Here is a 24288-nt window from a genome sequence, read left to right as displayed (position 1 = left end):
TAAAGGATGGAATAGAGGTGGTATCATCCACGAATCAAGCTTTGTAACGTTGTAATGGTGGAAAGCGTAAAAATAAGGTCCGGGTTGCTGCATTTATTCAGTGATGAAATAGTGACCCCTGCGGGAGAAATTCTCACACTGTCAAAAACATGCAATCAGCAAAGGCCTCTGGTTAATTTTAAAACTTACTTATAAATTGTGCAATGTTTTGAACTGATAAATGAAATCTATTTTTGGTCGATTTGACTTCTGATGCAACCACAAATTTAAGAAACAGGCTGACCTTTGATTCTAACCCAAGGTTTCTCAACCTTGAGGGTGGAACCTCCTGTTGGCTTATTGCTGGTCCACGTGGGTTTGCATGAGATCTGTAAAAGTGATATTCTGATTTTGTCTACTCCATTCTTGTTTTTTGTAAATACTAAGAGACTAACAGAGTCAGTGGTGAAACAGGCTAGCAAAAATTTAAAATACTTCGTGAGGAGACATTTATGCACAACAGAATACATCGCTGATTGTATGTAATTGTTGAGGATTTTCATTTTAGACAGGGAGGTCTGCTGAGTTGGTTGGAATATCCTGACTGACTCTAATATCATATACGGAGTCATCTTCAATTACCCATGGCCCGTGAGAGTGAAGTGACCTGTGCTGACCTCTTGTATTATGTGTCATATGTCATATCATACAAATGTTGTGTGATAATGAAATTTGAAGCTAAATGGGATTCCTTTGACTAAAAACACTGTCGTAGCGTATTCCAGTGAAGTTGCAAATAAAGCTGAACATTCCTAACAGGCTGATTCTGCTGCAAAATTGCAAATAATATCAGTAAGTTTGACTTGATAGAAGCAAGAAAGAGAGGGATTTATTTAAAAACTTTGCATACCCTTCACTTATCAAAAGAAAGGGGAAATAAAGAGAGCAAGATAAAGGGAACAAAATGAAATAAAATGAAAGGTAAATCTTTAAATATGACATGTTTTCTTGGCACAGATTAGATAGCAGAAACTGATACTGCCGGCAAATCTCAGGACAGAGCACAAGTACATTAAACACAAGGAAAAAACTGTGTGGATCACTTTGTTTTGCAGCCGGCTACAGTTGGTTGTTTTCAACTTGTATTTGAATCTTATGGTATAACAACAAAAGGCTGATACCACATCACTGCATCTATTCACTGCAAGCAACACAGGATTCTCATTACAGTTTTTTTTTTCATTTTCATAAATACAATTCCTGACACATTGCATTCTCAAAACTTTGCATTGCAAAAACAAGATGAGTAATATTAAGACTGAAGACCATCGCAGATATTCTGAAAATATATTAGCTAATGGAGCTGTCAGTGATCGTTTTACCATTGTAACACAATATTCTGACAATGTTAGATGTTTCATTGTCCTCAGTGATAATCTAACGTCAGCAGCCACAACGTCAAGCCAAACATAATTTTTTGTTTGTTCTTGTCCTTAAGGGCCCACATTTATGCACAGACAGAGCAGGGTAATTTTTCTCACTGTTCTCCATTTAATTACTTTTTCCCCCCTTAATACTCAGATATCTGCTACGTTGTGTATATTAGGCAATGAACTAAATCTAATCTCCAACATCATTTGAAATGGTCAAAATACAAATTTGCACCTGATTGGGTTTTTTAAAACAAATCGAGTTTAGTTCAATTGGAGAAGACCTTCTAACCAGCTACATGGTGCATAAACCTAAACAAAAAGGGCAAAATTATTGCACCGCTAAAATGTGCTTGTAACTACTGTAACTTTGAGTTCATAGTTGATCCGCGTAGAACTAAGATGATCAGACTTCTACTTTTAAAGAGTTGGGACCAGAACCTCAGGACTAGAGCAGATTGACAGGAAGTCGCTGTTGTTTTGACCAATCACATCATGAGAAGTCCAGCAGGATGGAGCCCGCAGAGGGGAGCCGGAGAGGACTCATCTCACTAGCTCGTACTCTGTTTGTAGCTACGTTAGCTCTGTCATTAAGTTAGTTGAGCAGCCTTGTTCTTACAGCCCGCTGGACGCACAAAAGCAGCGGAGGTCTGTCATTTTCACTGCGACGCAGACGAGTAGAGCAGTCGTGGGACTAAGCGGGATTTCGGCTGGATGATAGCAGTGGAGATGTGTAATAAGCTGCATTGGACACTAAGGACCTACCTGGCTGCCAGTCTTACAACTGACAGCTGTCAGCGCACCTAGCTGCTCAGCTAGCTGGCTAAGTGAGCTAACGGCTAACAAGTGTTTTTTGGGGCTCATAGCCTGGCTAATTTAGCCAGCCAGCGCTGCTCTCGGTTCAGAGTGGAAAGCAGTGACTTCCGCATAAACGTTATATTTTATTATTTTCTCAACAGTATTTGACTCCGCCTGCTGTTCAAAGCATGAGTTAGCCAAGGAGCGTCGGACAGCAGTGTGTGGAATATTTTGAGGTCCAGCTAGTCAGCTAGCGTTTAGCTCGAAGCTAGCTGCATTCATTCAATTATTGAAAAACTGCTAAAGCGTTAACACTAACACCTTAGCGAACAGGGACTGTCTACACCCAGCCTTAGTCTTTGTTAGGATACTGTTACATTTTTGGACTTGACCGGACTGGATAACATCTGGGGGAAATGAAGAAATTTTTTGATTCTCGTCGGGAGTTGGTGAGCTCTGGGCCTGGTTCCGGAGCCGGTGGAGGAGGCGCTGGTTCCGGCGGCGGTGGCAGCTTCATCGGACGGGTCTTTACCATTGGACGGTATCAAGTGACCGTCGAGGAAATTGTCGCAGAAGGTGAACTATGTGGCTTTCTGTTGTGTGGATTACACACCTGTCAGCCACGTTTAACCAGATCCACAATCTGTATTTCACCACATTGTTGTGAGCATGGACAGTCAAATAACATTAGTTAAATGAGTGGGCCTGTTTTTGCTGGACTATGGCCCAGCTACAGTACCAGCGCATTCTACTATCACCTTTATTGTATGTTATTGATGGTAAAGGCTGTAGTTATGCTTACTGGCACAAGGCTACAGCAGTTAACATTATGTCATTTGTGACCAGCCCAGGTGGCTCTTGCCAGATAGCGTTGCTTCAGTCTGACTCTTCTTATGTGGCCTGAATGTGCTTGCTTCTGTGCAATGAACTAAAGAGTGGAAAAAAATGCTGAAAATTCAGATTTGGCAGAGGGTGTTATAAAGCTGTCAGTTGTTGAGGCTGTCTTTGCATTACTTCATTCTGTTTCAGTGCTGGGAGGAACATAGTATAACTGGATTTTCTAGTGTGTTATGAAGTGCCAATGCAAGCTGAGTCACCTGTCTTGATATTTACAGAGGGAGTGACAAATCACGAATGTACATATAAGAAGTTTGAAAAAACAATTTGTAAGTTCTTAGAAGGAAGGAATGGTAGTTAGGATGCACATCCACATAAAACATGACTTCCTGACAAGGTGGGACTTTAATTACAAATTTGGTAACATACTTGGGGTCTGGACCTTTTCCATATTAAAACAATCTTGCATGTGTATTAGCTGCAGGGGAATTCAAATAATTGAGTTCAAGGGTGAGAAATGTTTTGTTGGAAACTGGTCTTAACTTCTAGGGTAGTCTTTACAAAAACATGGCTAATCAGGCCTCGTGATAGAGGTAACAGGTTCCCCATGGTCATTTCTCTTTGCAGTGGGAGTCTGCCATGCTCTGTTAGCTAAGAGCGCCTGTTACTAAAAAATAGATGAAAGAAGACTGATTAATTCATCAGTACTATAGATGGCCACCATCTGTTTGGCCACACTGCGGCTTTATGAATGGGTGAGACATCTAACCTCAGCCCTACCCTGAGATATCAGTGGAAACCTTTAGAGGAATTTGTTCATTTCTGTGAGTGAGGAGGTATTAAGGTTTTCTTATCAGTTCTAGAAAAACTTTGGCCTTGATGCAGAAGTTCACTTGAGAGAGGCACCGTTCAGATTGGTTGTTGTTTGGCTTCATAAACAGGATTTTGCAGACAGTAAAACTGAATAATTTCCCCAAGATTATACATTTTTCACAAAATGGTAGTTGGAATGTTTTTCTGCAGATTATATTTTCTTGCTCCAGCACTCAACATACTGCTTGCAATGTGACTCCTCCCAGTGTCACTAGACCTATTTATTCAGATGGTTTTAGTTGTACTCTGGGCTGTTGCTTGCTCCTCCATTTGGAAATGCTGATTTTCCCCTCTGCCTACTCCCTTTGTAGTCATTGTTGAACTCTGTTGCCTTTAGCTGCAATAAACACACTTTTCACAATATACAAAAAAGCAGTCAGACGGACTCACTGTACTGGCATTTGTAGCTTAAAGCCTGCGGTGCATGCTTGTAGTTTATGTTCAAGACATTTGGGTTAAAGGCAGATTTCTGATTTCCTCTCAGCCATTTGTCTGAGGATTTTCTGAGACACAGCTTTCTGTCTTTGCGGACAAGATGTGTTCTCTTTTGTCCGTATAGGGTTACTGCTGGTAACATTAGCCCTGTTCTGGAGACGTATGTGACATGTTGCATTGTAACAGAGAATGTGTCACCAGTTCCTGCTTTTAGCCAACATAACAACATAATATGGAGCGTCTGTGAGCCATTCCCTCATTTGTAAACCAAAATCATGCAGTTCTTTAAACAAAAACTTTCAGTAAGACTGGCTCGTCCATGCTAATTTTGTCTCCAGTAGATCTGTGGTGCTAGTATTTCTTGCTGTCATTGCAGTGTCGTGTAACCTTTCAGAGAGCATGTTTGTAAACAGCATAGTAGTCGTAAGGACATGTGTTGTGTATAGACTAAAGGTAGTTACGTAAGTTCCATTACAGTGATGACAAATTGTGAGCGCACACTGTCACCATTCAACGCGCTTTTCATACTAGTGCCTTAAGGTGTATTTTTGTGTGCATTTTCCTGAGCGTGTATGCGTACGCAAGAGTGGTATAATCCTGACAGTCAGTTACGTCAAGGGGCAGTGGCTATTTGTAGCTGTACTTACACTTATTTGGTCGCACTGTCTACTGAGATTGTAGACCACTGCTAAATGTTGCTTAAGAAGGCTGCTAATCCTTCTCATTTCTTACCGGCATCTCAGATTAGACTGTGCGAGACAACAGGGCCTCAGCTGTCTGAACTCTGACAGGCCACACACACACGCACACACACGAGACCTGTGTCTCATGTGCTCATGAAGTGTGTTTTCCATCTGCTCTGTATTCAGATTCAGGGTCTCATTTAGTTTGATATTGTCTTCACTGAACCCCTCTTCTCTGTGTCTTAATAACACTAATTACACTAATAGATTTGCCAGTACCACGTCTGTTGCAGATTTTTGCACTCCATGTGTTGTGAACTGTCCAGTGAATGAATTTATAGTTGATGACTTGATGATCAGTGACATTGTGATGTGTCATCATCTGTGGTGACCCTGATCCATATTGCTGAGTCCCACTGTGTCTTTGTACTTCACCCATTTCTTTAATATTACAGCTTACAGTGATGTAGCCCAAAGCAGTCCTAATCAAATGTCAGCCAGACCAATCACATGGAACTGTCCTTGGCTTAGTGATGCCAGCTGGATGAGTCAGACCCGTGCACGGTGTTAACACAAGCTTTGAATAAAAAAAAAATCTGTGAACAGAAGAGCTGCGGTAACCATAAAATTCAGGCCTTTGCAGTGGAAGCTGCTAGATGCTGTCAACATAAAATTCAGGGAGAGCCAAATGAAAGCTGATGCTAGTTCATATGTAGAAGTCAATGAAGATAAAGACTTTGTGTAATCCAGCTGCCCACCTAAATTATTTTCTAATAGAGAATTTTATACTGTACAGTTTACAGAAATATTCATGTATGTATGTATCTGTGGAAATCTGCTTTATTCATCTGTGTAGTTGTTGGTGGTTTCAGTTGCAATGGAGGACACAACCATCTGTGCTTTTTCTTATGTGTCAGCATCCCTGTGACCAAAGGTGGGATGATGAATTTGCTCACTTCCTGTATCCTGTGTCAGTTTTGCCTATTTCTTCCATCCTTCCCCCTCAGCACAACCGCTGACTCACACGGTGGTGTTTCAAGCTCCTCTTACCAGTTTGCCAGTCAGCTTTCCACTGCATGCATATAAGCACTTCTGTCCTTACCTCATGCCTATGATAACGTGACATACATACATATAGAAATGAATCAGTTTAGCAGAATCAGTCAGCCTGAGCTGCTAGTATGAAATGGTGTCTGATCAGGGTCACAGCACAGCTGAGGGACATTTAGCTTAAAGATACTTTTAGAAAAAATAAATTAAGGTTTATCATTTTGCTGTCAGAATTACTTTAATTGATCTTAAATACTTCAGTTCAGGAGACTTTTGTGGTTATGCTTGTAGATATGCCAGCAGCTGACAGCAACTGAAAGCGAAATTAACCAGTTTTTAGTATCACTCCACATCTTAAATGAAAAAACAAAATGAACAATTTGAAAACAATATAACAATATTTGGTGTTGCTGCTCCCACAGCTAAAAGTTCAGAAATGCAGTGGAACGAGATTAGTTGAGATAGTAAATTTGGATTACATATTTATTATTATTTAGTTGGTTTGACTTTGTTGGACTTTTGAAATAAATGGGTTCGTTCTCTTTTCTTCTTCTTCTCTGTCTGCTTTTTTGCAGGAGGTTTTGCCATAGTTTTTCTGGTGCGGACTCATCAAGGCCTACGTTGTGCACTAAAAAGAATGTATGTCAACAACGAACATGATCTGCAGGTCTGCAAACTTGAGATACAGATTATGGTGAGTAAGATCTTCCTGTAACTGACTGCTGAGTGCAGCAAACTACACTGTCTTTTTGATGCTACAAGGAAGTGGGCTTTAAAGAGCAGATTGCGTTGTTGTGCATTAGTGTTGAAATGGATGGAATTAACGTCATTAGGAAAATATTACTGTATCATAACTTACGACACACAGAGAAATCCAGAATTGGCATTTAAAGATTTTCTGATTTTTCTGGTCTAAGCTAACTCTGAATGCTTTAAGTCACTTCAAATACAAACACTGAAAATTGTCTGAAAATACTCTTTGACCCAGGAGTAGTGATGGCAGGATAAGGCAGCTCAGGGGTTAGATTGTAATAAATACCCTTGTAACACATGGAATTCTGCTGAAAATGTCAAATTGGCCATCTAAGCTCTCTTGTTTGTCCATTTCCTAACTGAAGTCTCTGTAAGTCCAACTAACCAGTTCCTGCAGCCACACCCTGGGTGGCATGACTATTTCTGGATGTTTATCGTCATTACTTCTAGACCTTTGGCACAGAGTCAGAATGTCTACAGATAAAAATAGATTAAACAGTGAAAAACATGGATGTAGTTTGTAAATTAGAGAGCCAAATGTTTTCAGACTGCAAAATCTCTGAAAACTGTTTGTCCATTGTTTGTCATTGTTGCTCTTTCTGTGTTTGTTTACACAGAGGGACCTAGTGGGCAACAAAAACATAGTCGGCTTCCTGGATTCCAGCATAACTGCAGTTGGAGCTGGCGATGTGTGGGAAGTCCTAATCTTAATGGACTTCTGTCGAGGTAAATTGCCCCCCCCCTCCCTCCCTGGGCCCGTCTCTCTGTTGAATTCAAAGCTCCATCACCCTGGGCATCTCACAGCATCCTGTTCTGTTTGAAGGCAAATATTCAACTGATAGCTGTTGTAGCCAGGAGAACTTCTGTGTCAATCGATACATATCTGAGTGGTGTTATTAATAGAAAGTTCAAATATTAACATTACTGTGTAGATGTTGAAGCCACTGTAGAGTGAAACTAACAGAGAAACAAAACTCTCTGAAATAATTTGGCAGGCCACTTTCAGAAGTGCAATGTGAAAAAAAAACAGAAAGATAAATGTAAACTTTTGTATTTATTGTAGAAGTTTTTAACAAATGACTGATTATCAGGAAATTACTGTTTACTTCACAGATTCAAGTCTTCAAGCCAAAAATTATGGGAAGAACATAGTTAACTGTTAAACACAATTTATGCATAAAATAAATAGTAGTTAGTGATCAAGTAGGGACAGTGTTCATGTGTTGTCCACTAACCTTTAATAGCCTCTTAGTTGACCTATATATGTTATGTTATGTAGGTGGACAGGTTGTTAACCTAATGAACCAGCGGTTACAGACAGGCTTCTCTGAACCCGAGGTGTTACAGATCTTCTGTGACACATGCGAAGCGGTCGCTCGTCTCCACCAGTGCAAAACACCAATTATCCATCGAGATCTCAAGGCAAGTCTAATTCATTTCACACACTGCTTTTACTACTGCGTGAAGCTGTGTAACTGAGGTGTCATCATTGTCTTCCTTATGCAGGTAGAAAATATTCTCCTGCATGACCGGGGACACTATGTGCTCTGTGACTTTGGAAGTGCCACCAACCGTTTCCAGAACCCTCAGACGGAGGGGGTGCAAGTTGTGGAGGAGGAAATCAAAAAGTGAGATTTTCTTTATACCTTCTATCCTTTCTCTAACCAAAGTTGAGAAGCTCACTGCTTTTCTCTTAACACCAGGTACACTACTCTGTCATACCGTTCTCCAGAGATGGTGAACCTCTACGGTGGAAAGGTCATCACAACAAAGGCAGACATTTGGGTGAGAAGGACTGTGTTCATTACCACTGTGCTACATTGTGAAGACTATACGATCACATGAATTCACTATGATAATGACGTGCATGAGGAAGTACAGACGTGCTGGATACAGAATCACATTTACATAAAGTGTGTTGATTTTCTTGTCGGTACAGGCCATGGGCTGTCTACTCTATAAGCTGTGCTACTTCACACTTCCTTTTGGGGAGAGCCAAGTGGCTATCTGTGATGGCAGCTTCACCATCCCAGACAATTCCCGCTACTCCCAGGACATGCACTGCCTCATTAGTGAGTAACCTTACTCATCAGATTATACCCGCTGTCCTACTTACTGCATGTGCAGCATTTCCCAAACATAGACTCTACTCGGGCGGTCTGACCAGGTAGATTAAGACCTGTCTGTATATGTGCAGTGAATTTTCATGTTTCAGACTCAACATAAACATCACTTGTTCATTGACCTCTCAGGATACATGCTGGAACCTGACCCAGATATGAGACCAGACATCTACCAAGTATCCTACTTTGCCTTTAAACTGGCTCGACGAGAGTGTCCGGTCCCAAATGTGCATGTAAGTCAGTGTGGCCAGAGGAGTGGATGAGAATATACTGTAGGGTTAGTGTTAATTATTAACATGTGAGTCAGACCTGGTTATGTATCTCATGTACAATGGTGTCTGTTGTCTCCTTGCTTTCCAAAAAAAAAATCAGTAATCCAGGGTGTAATGATATTGAGGAAAAGCTGTGTTTTCTAATTTTTGCCAGTTGGCCGCCCTCCATTCTTCATGCCCTTTACTAATGTATTTACAAGCTTGGCACTTGGACGTCTGATTCAGCCAATTTTCTGACCTCATCTCTAAGTATTATTAAAGTGGGTAGTTATTGTGCATTCATGGAAGCTGCAAATCCATAGCAGTGTGTGTGCAGTGGCTCCCAGAATTTTTCCTTAATATCTCACTGATATAAGTATTCTAAATTATTTGGTTTGATAAAATGAAAATCCTCTCACTGTTGACTCACTGTAGAATTCGTCCATTCCTGCAAAACTTCCTGAGCCTGTCAGAGCCAGTGAAGCTGTGGCCAAAAAGAGTCAAACCAAAGCCAGGTGAGTGGCAAGCAAAGCCTTTGAGTGTTACCATTATAAGGCTCTCTACCTTTACTCATCAGTTCTCTCTTTTCCTTGCATTAGGCTTACAGACCCTATTCCTACCACGGAAACCTCAATTGCACCTCGACAACGGCCTAAGGCTGGTCAGGCTCAGCCCCAGCCAATAACAGGCATTCTTCCCATCCAGCCAGCTCTTACCCCGCGCAAGAGACCCAATGTGGCTGCTGGAGCACCCCAGGCCATAGGTACAAGTATCTCTGTAATATCTCAAAATGTCAGTGTTAAGACCATTGATGATAGAAGCCTGCGGTCATGGTGAGACTTATCCTGGTAATAATATAAAAGTAATAAATTCTACATGCTCTAAGGAACTGCTCAGGACTTTGACTTGTGTTCCCAGTGGCTCAATTAGCCCTGTCCTAAAAGGCTTTTAATTGCTTATTTATGAGGCCTTTGACAGTTTGACAGGACCGTCCATCTCTGGCCCACTTACAAAGACAGAGTAGACGGTGGCCTGATGTCACATTAATTACAACAGCATGCACTCATACTGGCCAGTCCTAACTCATTTTGTCGTTTTTGTCTCCCTTCCAGGTGTTGGTATTGGTGTCCCACCTCCAGCTGCAGCCGCTGTCCAACCTGCTCAGCAGGCCACTGCAGCACAGGCGGCACCACAGCCAGTTCAGACAGCCAACATGCAGCCACAGGCTACACCACAGCATCACCAGCTCCTCATGAAGCAGCAGCAAACCTCAGCCTTCTTAAGCCCACAGAGTAACCAGCAGGTAGGCATCCTTGCAAAACAAGAATGGAAGTAGTGTTTAGCTGCATTGTGTGCATTTAAGGAGTATTGGCAGATGATGTGTGACAATACTGTGTATCACTTTGTGATATGTTTCCAGACATAGTGGTCTAATTTTCAAACCAAAATCAGTTTCAGAGCTTTTCAAGCAAATAGGTTCAGGAACAATATTTGGAGCTAATTTGTGGAATAAATGTTCTTTTATTTACAGAATACTTTTGCTTTCTTTAACACAATCATATTTGATTTACTAACATGTCTTCAAAAAACAGACTGATCACAGATTAGAACGATAACTGGTTAAAAAGCAACGGCTTAGTTTGAGATGTAATGTTTTTTTGCCAAATATTTGCAAGTAGAGTATATGAGTCCATTTGCTTCCTGGAAAAGAAGCAGCTAAAAGGTCTGTATGTTGACCTGTGTAATTGACCATTTCCTAAAGGGAAGGTAGTTGTGATGCACAGGGACACTGTGGGTACAGGTTTTGGCTGTATATTTATTTTAATTAGCAGTGCAGACACAGTTTGGATTGTCAGTTTGTTCCACTACTCTTGCTTCAGTTCACAGTCACTATCCATGCAATAACACACACAATGTGATGCCACACACAAACCGATGAATTGAGCTGATAAAAAGCCACAACCTAAAAACGCCCAAACGCATTGTGCAGTGCTATCTGTTTATCATTTTTGTTTGATGTTTTAAATGTAGGTCTTTTAATGAACCATTCAGTTTTCTGTGATTGTTACTGGTACAATTTTGTTTAGCCTGTTCTTGTTTTAAAATGTATTTCGGTAAAACCTGCACTGAGGTTCAGTGAAGTTAAAATTCAACATGAATTCTATTCATCACTGGTGTATTTTGCAGACCATACTCATGCATTTTGAATGCTCTGGATCTTAAAAGCCTATTTATTATAGGTTTGTGTGCAGCTCTTGACAAATGTCATCTCATCTCACCCTCCTACGTCTATTTCTCTCTCTCTTTGTATTTGTCAGTCTCTCTTTCCTGTACTTTCTGCTCCCATTGTGTCCCGAGAAAAAAACAAACACTGAAAATTATTCTATTTAAGTCTGCTGTACTTGTCAAAGTGCAATAAATCAATGCAAAATATATTTAAACTGAACCAAAGTTTGAAACTGAGCCTTCCTCATGATTGGCTGTGTGGTATTCCTGTGTAGCATCAGCTGGTACAGAGCCTCCATCACCAACAGCAGCAACACCAAACAGCGTCTCAGGCGTCTTCCCTGCTGCAGTCCAAAGCTAAACCTGTTCCTCCAGTTGTTGCCCTGCAACTGCAATACCAGCAGCAGCAGCAGCAGCCGCAGCATCATGTATTCCACGAAACAGCAGCTCCCCATCTCACACCCATCCCTGAGTCTGCAGTCATTGGTCCTGCAGCTGACCCAGAGGTCATGGTAACATCTTACTCCTGCTGCCGTCTGCTGATCTTTGGGTCGGGGCTGATTATTAGCTCGTCGCTAACGAATCTCATCCAGATTTTTACTCTTTTTCCTAGCAGGAATGCTCTTGGGATATAAATGTTGTGTTGATGGTGTGTAGCTAGAAATGTTTCTTTCAATGATGTCTGTATTAGAAAAATGCCAATGCACTGTCACATAGATACTGTATAAATCATATAACCAAATGATTTACTTTTTACTCCTTACTCCTCACTGCTTCCATCATATTCCTGCTGTATGTATTTTCAGGTTACTCGAATCTGTCCAATCTCTGTATTGGGAATACTTTCTTCCATCTTCTATTACTGTCTTCTCTGTTATTTGACATATTAATAATTCATAATCTTTAGATTTTCTTCTTCAACTGATCTTGCTTGGTCTTATTTTTGGAGGTGTTATTTGTTTGTTTATTCTCATGCACTAAGCAGATATTCTCTCTGCTTGCATCAATTTTCTCTAATCTCCCATGGTGCACCTTAATCTCATTACAGACGGCTGGCCGAGGGATTCACAAAGTCGGTTCTTTGACTCCCCCTTCGTCACCAAAGATGGCCCCTAAGAGTGGCCACAGACGCATCCTGAGCGATGTCACCCACAGTGCTGTGTTCGGGGTTCCAGTCAGCAAGTCCACCCAGCTACTTCAGGCAGCCGCAGCTGAGGCCAGCCTCAACAAGTCCAAGTGAGCAGAATTAGCTCCCTTCAGTGATCTGAGGATGCACTGTCCTTTCATGGCACTGAGTGAGCTCAGAAGGCCAATAGACAGTCCATTCATATGACAGAACCCCAAAGGAGGATAAATGACCCTTTTTACATCTCAGAGAATCCATCTGAAGAAGAATCACTTAATTCAGTCTTTAAATAACTCCATTCACTCACTCTTATTTGCATACATCGGTAGGCCAGAGTCCACATCCTAACACCCATAATCAAATTTCACTGTGCACTCTTGCCCTTGTTTATGTTTTCGCCTCTGTGCACTGCAGATCAGCCAGCACTACTCCCTCTGGCTCCCCCTGCTCGTCCCAGCAGAGTGTGTATCATCCAGCTGATGGCGATGCCCCGTCAGGCCTCACTGCAACCAACACTCAGCCCAGCTGGAACCCCTTTGGGGATGATAACTTCTCCAAGCTGACGGCGGAGGAGCTGCTCAACAAAGACTTTGCAAAGCTAGCTGAGAGTAAGTTCAACTTGTTCACTATAAATTTCCACTTGTCACATTGGTAAATAGTTGTGTTGTCTAGAAATAATAATAATACTTTGCTCCGTGTCGGTACACAGCTGCTGCACGAGGAGAGAAGATCACAGGCTCCAGTGAGAATCTTATCCCAGGGCTCAGTGCTTTTCCAGGTAAGGCTTTGCCTCACCACTCAGTGTGGTGTCTCATAGTTTTACATACTACATGTCCCTGGATACATCTCTTTGATTGATATATCTATCATCAAGTGGAAATTTCTCTAAACATCTAGTTATGTCTTCAGGGTGTGTTGTTGTCGTCTAGAGTAACTAGAAGTTAGCTTCTCTATACCCTGATCCAATCCACTCTCCTCTTCTGTTCTTCATACTCTCACAGTCCTTCATTTGTTCTCTCCCATCTTTATTCACTGTGCAATGTTAAGCTGAAAGATCTGCAGACATCATGAGTGCAGGTTCAGCACTGTTGACTGCCCGGGACCCTTTTAATACCCTCTCTGACACCGCAGGTAATTTTCTTGTCACAACATGACTCAGTACGAGCCATGCCTTTGATTCTCTCAGGCCTTGGGCTCTTGGGCAAATATATTCCTATAGTTTACGAGTCAGTTTTTCACCAAGGTAGTTTCCTGGATATCACACTTCCCAGAGGTTCGTTTATGAGTGCTAGTTTTGTGGTTGGGATTTGTACATGGTCCTATCTTGTTGACATAGCAAGCAGCCTCACAGTGGCTCCTTGTCAGCTTCCATGAATAGAGACCGTAGCTACAGCTAGATCGCATCTCATTTGCAGATCTGTGCTTGTGCTGTTGCTTGGTAACGCGAAGGACAAATTCTCCTTTGTTAATTGGATTGCCTTACTGCTGCTGCTTACCAGTAGCACTAAGAACAAGAGAAACTTAAGCACGCTGTCTTGTTAAAATGATGACCAAGCCTTTTACGTTCTTGTCAGTTTAGCCTTTAGCTCTTTTTGGATGTGCATGCTTCTTAGCTGTGTAACCTCCATTGTGTAGTTGCCGTTTTAAGGCCTGAACTGGCAGGATAAAAACGGCTGAGGCTGTTACATAATCAGGGTGTGGTTAATCTTCTCTACCCAGCCTAAGCTGTCTCTTTGACTCTCTGTGTATTGCTCATTCCGGTAGGATGCACACAAGCAAACACAGAAGCAGAGAGCCCCATCCAGGCAGCATTTAGAAATTGTTTGAATTAATTGCAGAAACTACAATGTGCTGGAAAGCATTTTGAATATCACATGTTCTCTGTTGACTTTATTGGGCGAATTAGCTTTGTGACATTTAGGATTTGTAAAAAGCTTTTCATCAGTATTGGCCTCTTTCCTATAGTGAAGGGGGCTAAAGGTCACGTCTGCTGTGCCATTTTCTGAGCCAACACATTCCTTGTCTAAGACCCCCCCCCCCTCCCACCCAATTTTGCCCCATAGCAGTTTCCTGTAAGTAATTTGTCATTTCATGCATGGGACTGTATTTCAGCTTATCAAATCAGTGATTAATGTACTAATTGAGTCTTAAGCTTTGCCTGTGATGAAGATTTTTGCACGCAGGGAAAAGCCAACTTAACAAAGATGTCCTCTGCTCATGTGTTTGCACTGGTCCAAAAATGGAGTGGCGAGGATTGGCATGTGGACAGAGTCTAATGCAGTGGGGCAGTCTATATCCTCTGTGGAGAAGCCCACTGATTGCTGTGGCTTGATTATATAATTGAATGTTCGCCGTTGAAGTTTTTAATTTAGTGAAAGTGTGAAAAGAATTAACTTTATTTGGTGTGATATTGTCGGTAAAGGATTGAGTTTTTTGTTCTTTTAATCATAGGATTTCACTCCACTAACTCATTTAGAAGTATATGGGTGTGGTAGGCAGAACTAAGTGAACTAACACATCATACAATAATTTTATCACAGTATTATGGCTTTATCGACCCTGAGAACAGCCTGATTTTCAAGTCATGGGAATGTGAGATTACTTTGATATGTTGACATGATGATGGTCTTCATGCAGTCATCATCCTATCATGTTTCAGTCATGTGGGCAACTTGATATTTACAATAAATATCCTCAGTGATTTTTGCAAATATTTGACATTTTCCCACTTCGGTTTGTTTCATATTTCTACTTTTTCTGCTTCTTTTTTATTTATATGCAAAATCCTCCCTTCTTGCCAGTCTCTCTTCCTTGCAATCTGTCCATTACCTCTCTCCATCTTTCTCTCTGGCTCGCTCACAGAGAAGCTGATTGAGGGACTGAAGTCCCCTGAAACTTCTCTGCTGCTTCCCGACCTCTTAACCCTGGCTGACCCCTTCAATAGTTCTGCAGAGAGCTCCACCAATGGTACCAGCTCTGTTCTTGTCCCCTGCCTTGCTCTAAAATTCCCTGTCTGCCCTGCATGAGTCGTCTTGCCTTCCTTCTTCTCTTTCACTCACATGGCCATGAAGTCAGACCCACTGGGGAAAGGAGTAAAAAAAAGACCTTCATGAATTATATCCCTACTAAGACAATCTATTGTATTTTACATTACTAATAATTTCTTTGTATTACCCCCCCCCCCAACTTGCTGTCTCTGTGTAGCAAAGGCAGAGGTGTGTGTGGATTCACTGATTCCTGGGTTGGAAGCCCCCCAGGCCCAGCGACATTCAGCCCAGCCAGAGCTCATCCCTGCCAGCATGCCAGGTTAGCGTCCTGGACCTCAGAATAGGAAGTTTAGGAATTTTTCAGTATCAATGCTAATCTTGCCCAAAATTCGCCCACAGTGGACATTCTTCGATAATGATTCATATTAGTTGTAGAAAAAAATGTTTTGCACATGTAGCTACTGCCCCTCACTTTGCAGCGTATTTTCTATGGGACTTGATGCTGATGTTTACATGCTTTCAGCAATAAGACGGTGAACTGTCTTACTAACAAAATGCATTTGTCTTTGCTCCTTCAGCTAACAATCTTATTTTTATTGTGACCCCTTGTCCCTCTGGCTTTGCTTCATCCTGACATGCTGTCTCAGACTCTCTCACTGGGGAGGACTCTCTGCTGGGTTGCGATCTGTTATCTCATACTTCTCCTCATGGAAACCAGCCTGTTTCTGCTCTTCCCTCCTCCTCCTCCTCCTGCTCCTCTGCTCCTCCTGGCTCCGGCTCTGGATCCTGTCTGGAGGAGCTGCCGCCTGGTCAGACAGCTTCTGGTAAGACCTCCCCCTTGCAGCACCCCTCAGCTAGCCTTATGTCTGCTGGGGGTTTTGTCCCCCGTGAAACCAAATCATTCCTAAAACAGGAGGGCCTTTTCAAACAGAGAAAACAAAACCTTACACGTTATACAGATACTGAATTAGACACGTTAAATGTCAGCTTCAGCAGACCCTTGACTCATTTGTAGAAGAGCCACCTAAAGCCACCTAAAATGCATGGCTTTTAAATACTGTGACTGCCCTGGCTCCATCTATTTTTAATCTACTTGCATCCTCCTTTCTTTTTGCTCTTTTCTTTGGCTGAGTTAACTTCTTTTCCCCCCTCCATCATTCCTTCACTTCCTCTTCCTTCACCGCAGACTCTGCTTTCCTCATGTCGTGTGGGGAGAAGGGCAATGACGACGAGTTTGACCCTATTCCCGTGCTCATCTCCAAAAACTCAAATCAAGGTAAGGTTAACAGAATCCCGAGATGAGCACTCACACCCCCCGAAGCCCAGACTAGGAGCCACAAAGATGAATGACGTAGCTCCCGATTCAGTTGCAGTAGCTCGTTCCTGTGACTACTGATGTGAGAAGTCTTGTATGGGTGCGCTTGTCACATTAAGGCTTTTTATCCCATCAGGCTCTCACATTAGCCATCTTTCTCTCCTTTGTTTCTAATGTTATACTGCCAGTGCTTCTCCGCCTTGCAGGTGTTTAGCTCTTTGTAGTTTATCGTGAAAGTCTCCTCATGTTAGAATGGCATTCCCTTACTCTCCCCCTGTAATGATGCAGCTGTATAAAAATAATCCCAGCTCACTCTCTGCCTGTTTCTTTTTCTCTTTCTGCCCCTGTTCATGCATCTCTCTGCTCTGCCATCATATTCCCCTCATCCTCATCAACTCCTCGCTCTTAATTTCTCCGTACAACCTCTGTTAATATTACTTATTCTTTTGCTTGTCTTTCACAATCTCCCTCGACTCTTCCATGTCCATCTATCTCTTTCCCTCTCTCTCTCTCTCTCTCTCTGTTTCTGGCACGTTTCAGGTGGTCACTCGCGCAGCAACAGTGGCAGTTCAGAGTCCAGCATCCCCAACTTGGCCCGCTCCCTTCTGCTGGTGGATCAGCTCATCGACCTCTAGAGGGTGTGGGAGAGGTCGAAGGGGCAGTGTGCAATCCTAACAAGGGGTGGGAGGGAGGGGGTATAGAGATGGGGAAGCAGAGGCACTTAATGTAGCACCTTATGAAGCGAAACAGAGGAGCCAGCATAGATGGGTTCAGTGGAACCTCTAGTATTTTTTTGTGCCTCCTTGGCCTCAACTCCATCTCTAGTTGCCTGATAAGCTGGTTTCATATATCTCTGCTGGCCGTTCACATTCCCACGCTGGAAAAAAAACAAAAAAAAACAAAACCTTTTCATTAATGGCTGAGCATATCGTCTGCTTTCTTTCCCGGCTACACCATGGTCTTCCTCATGCTTTCCTCATACTTGCATTAATATCCCCCATCGAGTGCACCGCCATGGTGATCAACTGTCATCATATGCACATGTTAAAATGCTTGATCACAGCTGCACTGCGCTCACCTTGTGTACGTGTTCAGGGTCGAAGCTTTATTTAAACAAGCCACCTCCAGGCATGCTCATTTGTGTCAGGGGTCTGACTAAATAATGAAGAGTGAAAATGCTGTAGACCTCCTGGATATATTGATGCACTTTCCTACGAAAGCTTTGAACTAAACTAATGACCAAACAAAGACACGACCTGAGTGAACCACCGAGAACTGTTTGCACTGGCTGAACCATTTTGTGAACCAGTGAAAGAAAAAAAAGATCTGTTCTATTCTGTGCTACTTTTCCTCACATAGTACACAGTAACTATGTTTTTAGCCGCTGTTTATCTAAGCTAAGCTTCAGCATAACCGTATATTGTCTCCTCTCTCTGGATGTTAAGCAGGGTATTATTTCTCACAGAACCACACCTGTAAGTCTGTCTGAAGTCGGTGTTAACATGGACGGATTAATTCGGCTCAGTAGCCACAGCAGGATGCTTTCACTCTCAGCATTATCTATAACATATAGTAAAGACCATTACTGGTATGAGTGCATTACATCATTTTATGTGCAGGGCCGTGAACTCAGCATCATATCTTTACAAAGATATGCACAGCTGAAATAAAAGGGAATGAAATGATTCCAAGCCAAAGCTAATGGAAAGATTTTATTATCATGCTGTATTTGCCGTGTGTTGGTCTGCTCTCAGAATCAGTGAAGATGAGCAGACTTTTAGCAGCATACCACTGTCAAAGCGAGGGAGGCACAATGTAGATTCCATTGAGCTTTACATGTAAATCTGTCTCTCCTATTGACATCCTCTCTGTTTTATCTAGCTAGTCCATTCCTACCACAGACTTTGACCTTGAGGTCACTCGGCCAATGTGACATTCATTTCAGCTAGAGGAGATATTAAAAAAAAAGAAAACATTATATGTACATAAAGTCACTTTTTTTCAATTTTGCTCATGTCTAATCTGGTAAAAGTAGATTTTTTTAGTGTGTGATATTTAAAGGCATTTCATCTATCATGGTATGAATAAATGTGACTATTATTGATAGTGCTTTAGAATGAATGTATGACCTAGTACCATTATAAAATATGTAAAATGAGGATATATAGATTTAAAACAAAATGTGTATGAAGCTGTATTTAAGAGTGCAAAAATGTTGACCCTGTGTCCAAAGTCCTTCTGTCTTTTCTCTCCATTCACTGTCAAGCATTCAGCTAGTGCTTTTGGTTTAGGTTTTACCATTGATACATGAAACAAAGTGCTTATGACTTACCTGACTGGGTATAGTATTTTTAGCTCTCCACTTCTTCGCATTGTACTGGTACTTGAAAGTTACTGTAAATTACTGGGATAGATTTTATTTAACAGACTGTAAAACAGAGCTGATGACGGAATTTCCTTCCTGATATCTCTGTAGCACCTTTCACCTCTTTCCTTTGGCTGATGATCATTAAGAAAGGCTTGTTTGGCTTGTAAAAAAAAAAAAAGCAGCTGTATCCGCTGTATTACAGTACATGTGATCACAAAATCCCACCAAGTATTACCTTTCATTTTTCTCTAGCCAAGGAAGGTCCATTGAATAGCCACAGGTCTCTTTTCAACGTCCATATCACCGTATATATGTACATTAACACAGAGAACAGTATATTTCCCCTAGTATACCACCACTGTTATTTACGCTTTGGGCTTTCTCCTCCTCCCACCTGTATGGCATATTGTGAGGGTTAGTCACAGACATTGACAATACTGTAAAAACAGGCATGGGTAAAGAGAACTATGCTCTTTTTTATTTTTTTATTTTCTCTTCGTCGAATGTTGTTCAGTTAAGTCATTTGCATTTGTGTGGCTAATCTATGCAATCCTACAATAATGCTTCATGTTCTTATCAGACACTACAGTGCTGTACCCTGTAGAGTTCTCGCCTTGGCCCCGTAGAGTTTTACTTGTGTTGCTGTGTGAAACTAATGTACTTACTGTGCTGTTTGGGTTGAAATGGTGACAGGCATAATAACTGCTTTGATTATATCAAGATGTTTCGACTTGAATTAGCCGCAGGTGTCCGTGTGTCAAAGCAGGATCGTTATCGAGTGTGTACTTCTATTTTTATGAATTAAGGTTCGAAAAGAGAGACACTGAATAAAACTCATAAATGTGAATGTAAATTAAGTTTCTTTGGGTCACATTCTTTAATTTTTACTCTAAAGAGCAAAGGAGCCAGCTGACGCCCTTGACAGTCTGAAGATTCTTCCGTTTTTGTTGTTCGAATCAGCGGACAGATCATTTTTCCTTCTGGGAACCAAATTCAATTGCACATTCTCAGTAATTCTTTTTCTTCTCAGTATTAAACCATTATTTTGTGCTCCGTGCTTCATGGATGTCAGTAAACATGTACTTTAACCTCACATTATTATTCGCTGCTGTTGTGATTCAAGGGCAGAAAAGTGCTTTGGGTCCTCGAATTGTGTCCCTGCTTGTTAGAATGTGAGTGTAGAGTCTGCGAGTTGTGTTGTGAGGGATTGGTAGCTGTGATTCCACATGAATACATGAGCAGTCTGTTTGTTGCTGTGCGTGTTAGCCAGCTGTGGCCAGTGAGATGATGATCTGTGGGTAATTTTTCAGTTTGATTCACTCTGACTCAAATCATGTGGAAACGTGTATAGTATGGGAAAAGGACTGTGGACAGTTTGAGGGGAAATTACAGAAACTGGTAAAACAAAAACGAAACTGCTGTTTTCCTTTAATGGCTGCAACTAACATCTTCCCAAGAGCTGCCAGTTAACAGTTGCTGTCAACACTGCTGAGGTAAGACTGACCTGTCTCTGCTCATCCGTGCAAACCTGTCTGTCCCTAACTACTTCTACTTTTGCCATGAAGGCTGTTTGTCCTTGTTTCCACAGACCTACTGACTCCCTCTGAGCTCCATATACCTCAACACAATCAGTCCTAACAAAAAGCAAACTGTTTCCCCAACACGAGGCACTGTTTTTGAATGTTGAGGAACAATTGTGCTGAAACCAATTTGTGGAAACAAGGTTATTTGATGTTGTAATAGTAGAGCTTGGTAGTCGTGTCTGTCTCATATGTGACTTGTTCAGACTAGAATGTGTATCGCTGGGAGTCTTGTGCTGGTTCCTCACTGTTGGGTCGTTGATCAGTGGTTTATAGATTTTAGAGATGGTCCATTGGTCATACAGTATGTCGTGTGTGTGACTGAGATTTGATGGCCAGGTGGATAAACAGGCATTTGGACCTCAGATCGGAAAATTACTTTTTACTTAATATATTTGTGCCATCTTCATGTTTTTTGTTTTTTGGGGTATTTTTTTTGTTCACCTCTGATCTGTTTTTCTCTTATCTCTGCTCTAATACAGACCCACAAGGGGAGAGCAATGGCTACTCTGTGCTCGGGGAGGGACAAGAGACTGAACCTCCGGAAGGAGATCCTCAAATAAACGAGGGCTGTGTGCACTCCAGTGATGAAGACGAGGAGAAAGGAGGAAATAAGGAAGAGCAGCAGGACGGTGGAGCCGTTGAGAGTCATGTACCAGCCCATGACTGCAGTGGCTCCAGACCTCTGCTGCTGGACTCTGAGGAAGAAGAGGAACAAGGGCCTCAGTTAGCCCTCCACTCATCACCGCAGTCCAACACAGCACCAACACAACCATCTACTACCTTCCATCATTCTACTCCAAGCACCATTGCTCAGAATCATTCCCAGCATGCACCTGAGCCAGCAAAGGGGATAGATGTTGCTGCAGATGTCTTCTCTAAAGCCCCCTTTCGGGTTGCACAAGAAGATGTGAGCGACGTGTTTGCCAATGCTCCGTTTCCACGTGCTCCCGTCGCAGCTCAGCAACAGCTCGACGTATTCTCTCAGGCTCCCTTTGGAAAAAGAAAGGAGGCTACAGGAGCTCAGCCCAAGACCTCGTACCCTCAAGCAGCCGGAGTTCACGCTGTGACTCCTGATCCAGGTGTGCTTGGACAGGTTCCCCCTCAACCATTCCGCCCTCAAGCCCTAGCCAAATATTCCCGGCACTTTGAGGGACCCGTGCCCCAGCAGCTAGTAGCAGCTCACAGAGTGGTATCCAATGTGAGCAGGCAAGCCGCTGTGTCATCAGTCCCTGTTGGACCTCTTCACTCATGGACGTCAGAAGTGAGCGCTGTCGACCCCTTCGTCTCTGCACCCTTTCACCTCAAGGCCCCTCAAGAAAAGCCCTGAAGGCGCACTCAGTGGTCAAGGCAGTGGGTATCAGCGCCACTGAATTATGCAAACTATAACAGGCGTACTGCATGCTGTCACCAGCGCTGCAGCTGGACTGCAGGCTTGCATGGATCTCATTCTCAGCTGGCTCCAATTAGATCTGATAGAGCAGGGTCATCAGAGTCAGAGTAAGAAAACTGACATCCTTCCCAGACTCCTAGTCACTCTTTATGTTTTCCTTTCACATCCTTTTACCTTTTGAATTGTCCTCAGCCTGTTTTGGTACGTACAGCCACACAAAGACGATGTGGTGGTCAAGCATTTGATTGTTTCCTTGCCTACCTCAGTAAATTTTTGTGTCAGCGCTAAAATACCACAATAGTGAAGGTGTTTGTCTGAGGCTTTGGCAGTTTCATTTCCTGTACGTCGGAGCTTTACTGTGAAACTGTGGTCTGATAACGCCTCATTCCTCCGTTGAATCGGTTCTCAGGAAGAACTGATTCAGCTTGAATCATTAAATCATAATTTCACAGAAGCCTGAAAGAGGAAAAGACACATAGCAGAGCACTACTAGTGAGTGTAACAGATCTGCAGTTTCTGAACACTACTGTGAGAGTTTCGCGACAAGATGTTTCAGAGGAATTCATCTGTAGTTACAACAAACATAGCTGTACCCTTAAAGTCAATAGTTTTGGGAGCTGTGGTCTTTAAGCTTGACAGTTTATGACAGTTATGAAGCTGATGCTGGATAATGATGCATAGACATTTCAAAGATAACATTCACTAATATGATTTTTTTTTCCTCAATCCAACATGTTTGCATATTTTCCATGTGTATTGTTTGTGGTCACTGTCCTGTCTAATGAAAATGGAATATCAGTGTTTGTTCCATGTAATGTACGAACCTTATCTAAACGTTACGCATAGTAAATTCATAATAGTAGTTAGTTAGATAAGTGTAGAAGACTCACTTTTCTTTGTTTCTCCTTTCCAAAATGGCATCTCTGAAGCCTTACACTCTTACAGTACTTCCCTCCTCCAACATCAGATAGCATAAATCACCTTTGCCTTTTGTGCCCGCCTAAAAAAAAACTGCTGCATTTACATCATTGTATTGCTCTTGCATTCAGCACCAAATACTTGTGTACAATCATGTACAACTTCCGTTTGCTGTCTGCAGTATGCATATGCACCGAGATTCTCTTTCAGCTCTTCAGTGCATCTCTATCATAGACATCTCTGTAAATTCCAAATGTGTAAAAACTGTGACTCACACTTACGGACAACCCAAGTGAAAACAGTGCTTTCCTGCAGTCACACAAATATGTACAGCACCTGCGCTTTGCAAATTTCCAGGGATTGTAATAGTAGTAGCTTGTAAGTGAGATCTTGAATGGTGACTGAGTGATGACATTCCTTTTGAATTTATTTCCATCCTCATTTTTGGAAATATTTTAATTGTCTTTGTGCTCTGCAAAATCATGGAACACTTTTTGGTTCCCACTAAGGCACTTTTAAGAAGGGGGATCCGACCTGTTTCAACCCAAAGTTTAATTCATGTATTCTTCTGTTGCAATGTAAAATCATGTATTCTTTTCTTTTTGAAGTGTACAATCTTTTTTTTTTTTTTTTTTTTTTAAATAAATGCTCACTTGTCTCACCCACCTTGTATACATGAAGGTTGCACATAGTCACTGACACAGAGTCAGGGTTCTCGAAGAATGTGTTCTGATTGTAACACAGCTGTAAAGTTTATTTCGACCAGTGTTGCATAGGAAATCTTTGGAGGATTCAACGGCTGATGATGCTGTTGGACGAAAAAAAAAAAAAAAAAGCACTCGAAACACTTGTTATGCTGCACAGCCTGCCTTTGAAAACCATGTTGTAAGTCATAAACAAAATATTAAATGAATGTAAATCAAACTTTGAACAGCGTTGGCAGTTATTTATCATCACTGAAACGTTCATGTGTGAATGTAACTAAGAAAATTTACTCAAGTGCTGTACCTTAATACAGTTTTGATGCACTTGAACTTTTATTTTATGCTAATTTCTAATACACTACATTTATCTGACAGCCAAGTTACGAGATTTAACAGACACTACCAGGGGATATTTTTCCGCATAATGAGAGCCTTTAATATCTGCTGTAATCTAGTGGT

The 24288-nt window shown here is 41.9% G+C and overlaps 1 protein-coding gene across 9 annotated transcripts; it reads left to right on the top strand.

Moving 5' to 3' along the window:
• The first annotated feature begins 1970 nt into the window (after positions 1–1970).
• LOC121184216 (AP2-associated protein kinase 1-like) lies at positions 1971–23786 on the top strand. 9 transcript variants are annotated; one of them, XM_041041754.1, is made up of 21 exons: positions 1971–2783; positions 6661–6779; positions 7456–7564; positions 8118–8260; positions 8345–8466; positions 8542–8623; positions 8778–8910; positions 9091–9194; positions 9648–9727; positions 9812–9975; positions 10325–10515; positions 11714–11950; positions 12487–12674; positions 12979–13172; positions 13274–13342; positions 13612–13695; positions 15769–15870; positions 16199–16375; positions 16738–16827; positions 17407–17504; positions 21297–21315. In XM_041041754.1, exons 1-20 carry the CDS (start codon positions 2624–2626, stop codon positions 17499–17501), a joined length of 2643 nt encoding a protein of 880 aa, XP_040897688.1. In that variant the 5' UTR covers positions 1971–2623; the 3' UTR covers positions 17502–17504; positions 21297–21315. The 9 variants fall into 9 exon arrangements, with proteins under 9 accessions (XP_040897688.1, XP_040897680.1, XP_040897679.1 ...); XM_041041746.1 differs by lacking the exon at positions 17407–17504 and having other exon boundaries at positions 11714–11944; positions 21297–23786; XM_041041745.1 differs by lacking the exon at positions 17407–17504 and having other exon boundaries at positions 21297–23786.
• Positions 23787–24288: the final 502 nt, after the last annotated feature.

Source organism: Toxotes jaculatrix, chromosome 7, assembly GCF_017976425.1.
Source record: "Toxotes jaculatrix isolate fToxJac2 chromosome 7, fToxJac2.pri, whole genome shotgun sequence".
In the NCBI taxonomy this organism is placed as follows: domain Eukaryota; kingdom Metazoa; phylum Chordata; class Actinopteri; family Toxotidae; genus Toxotes; species Toxotes jaculatrix.
Note: the sequence above shows the minus strand (reverse complement) of the source record. Positions and strands in the feature narration are given on the sequence as shown.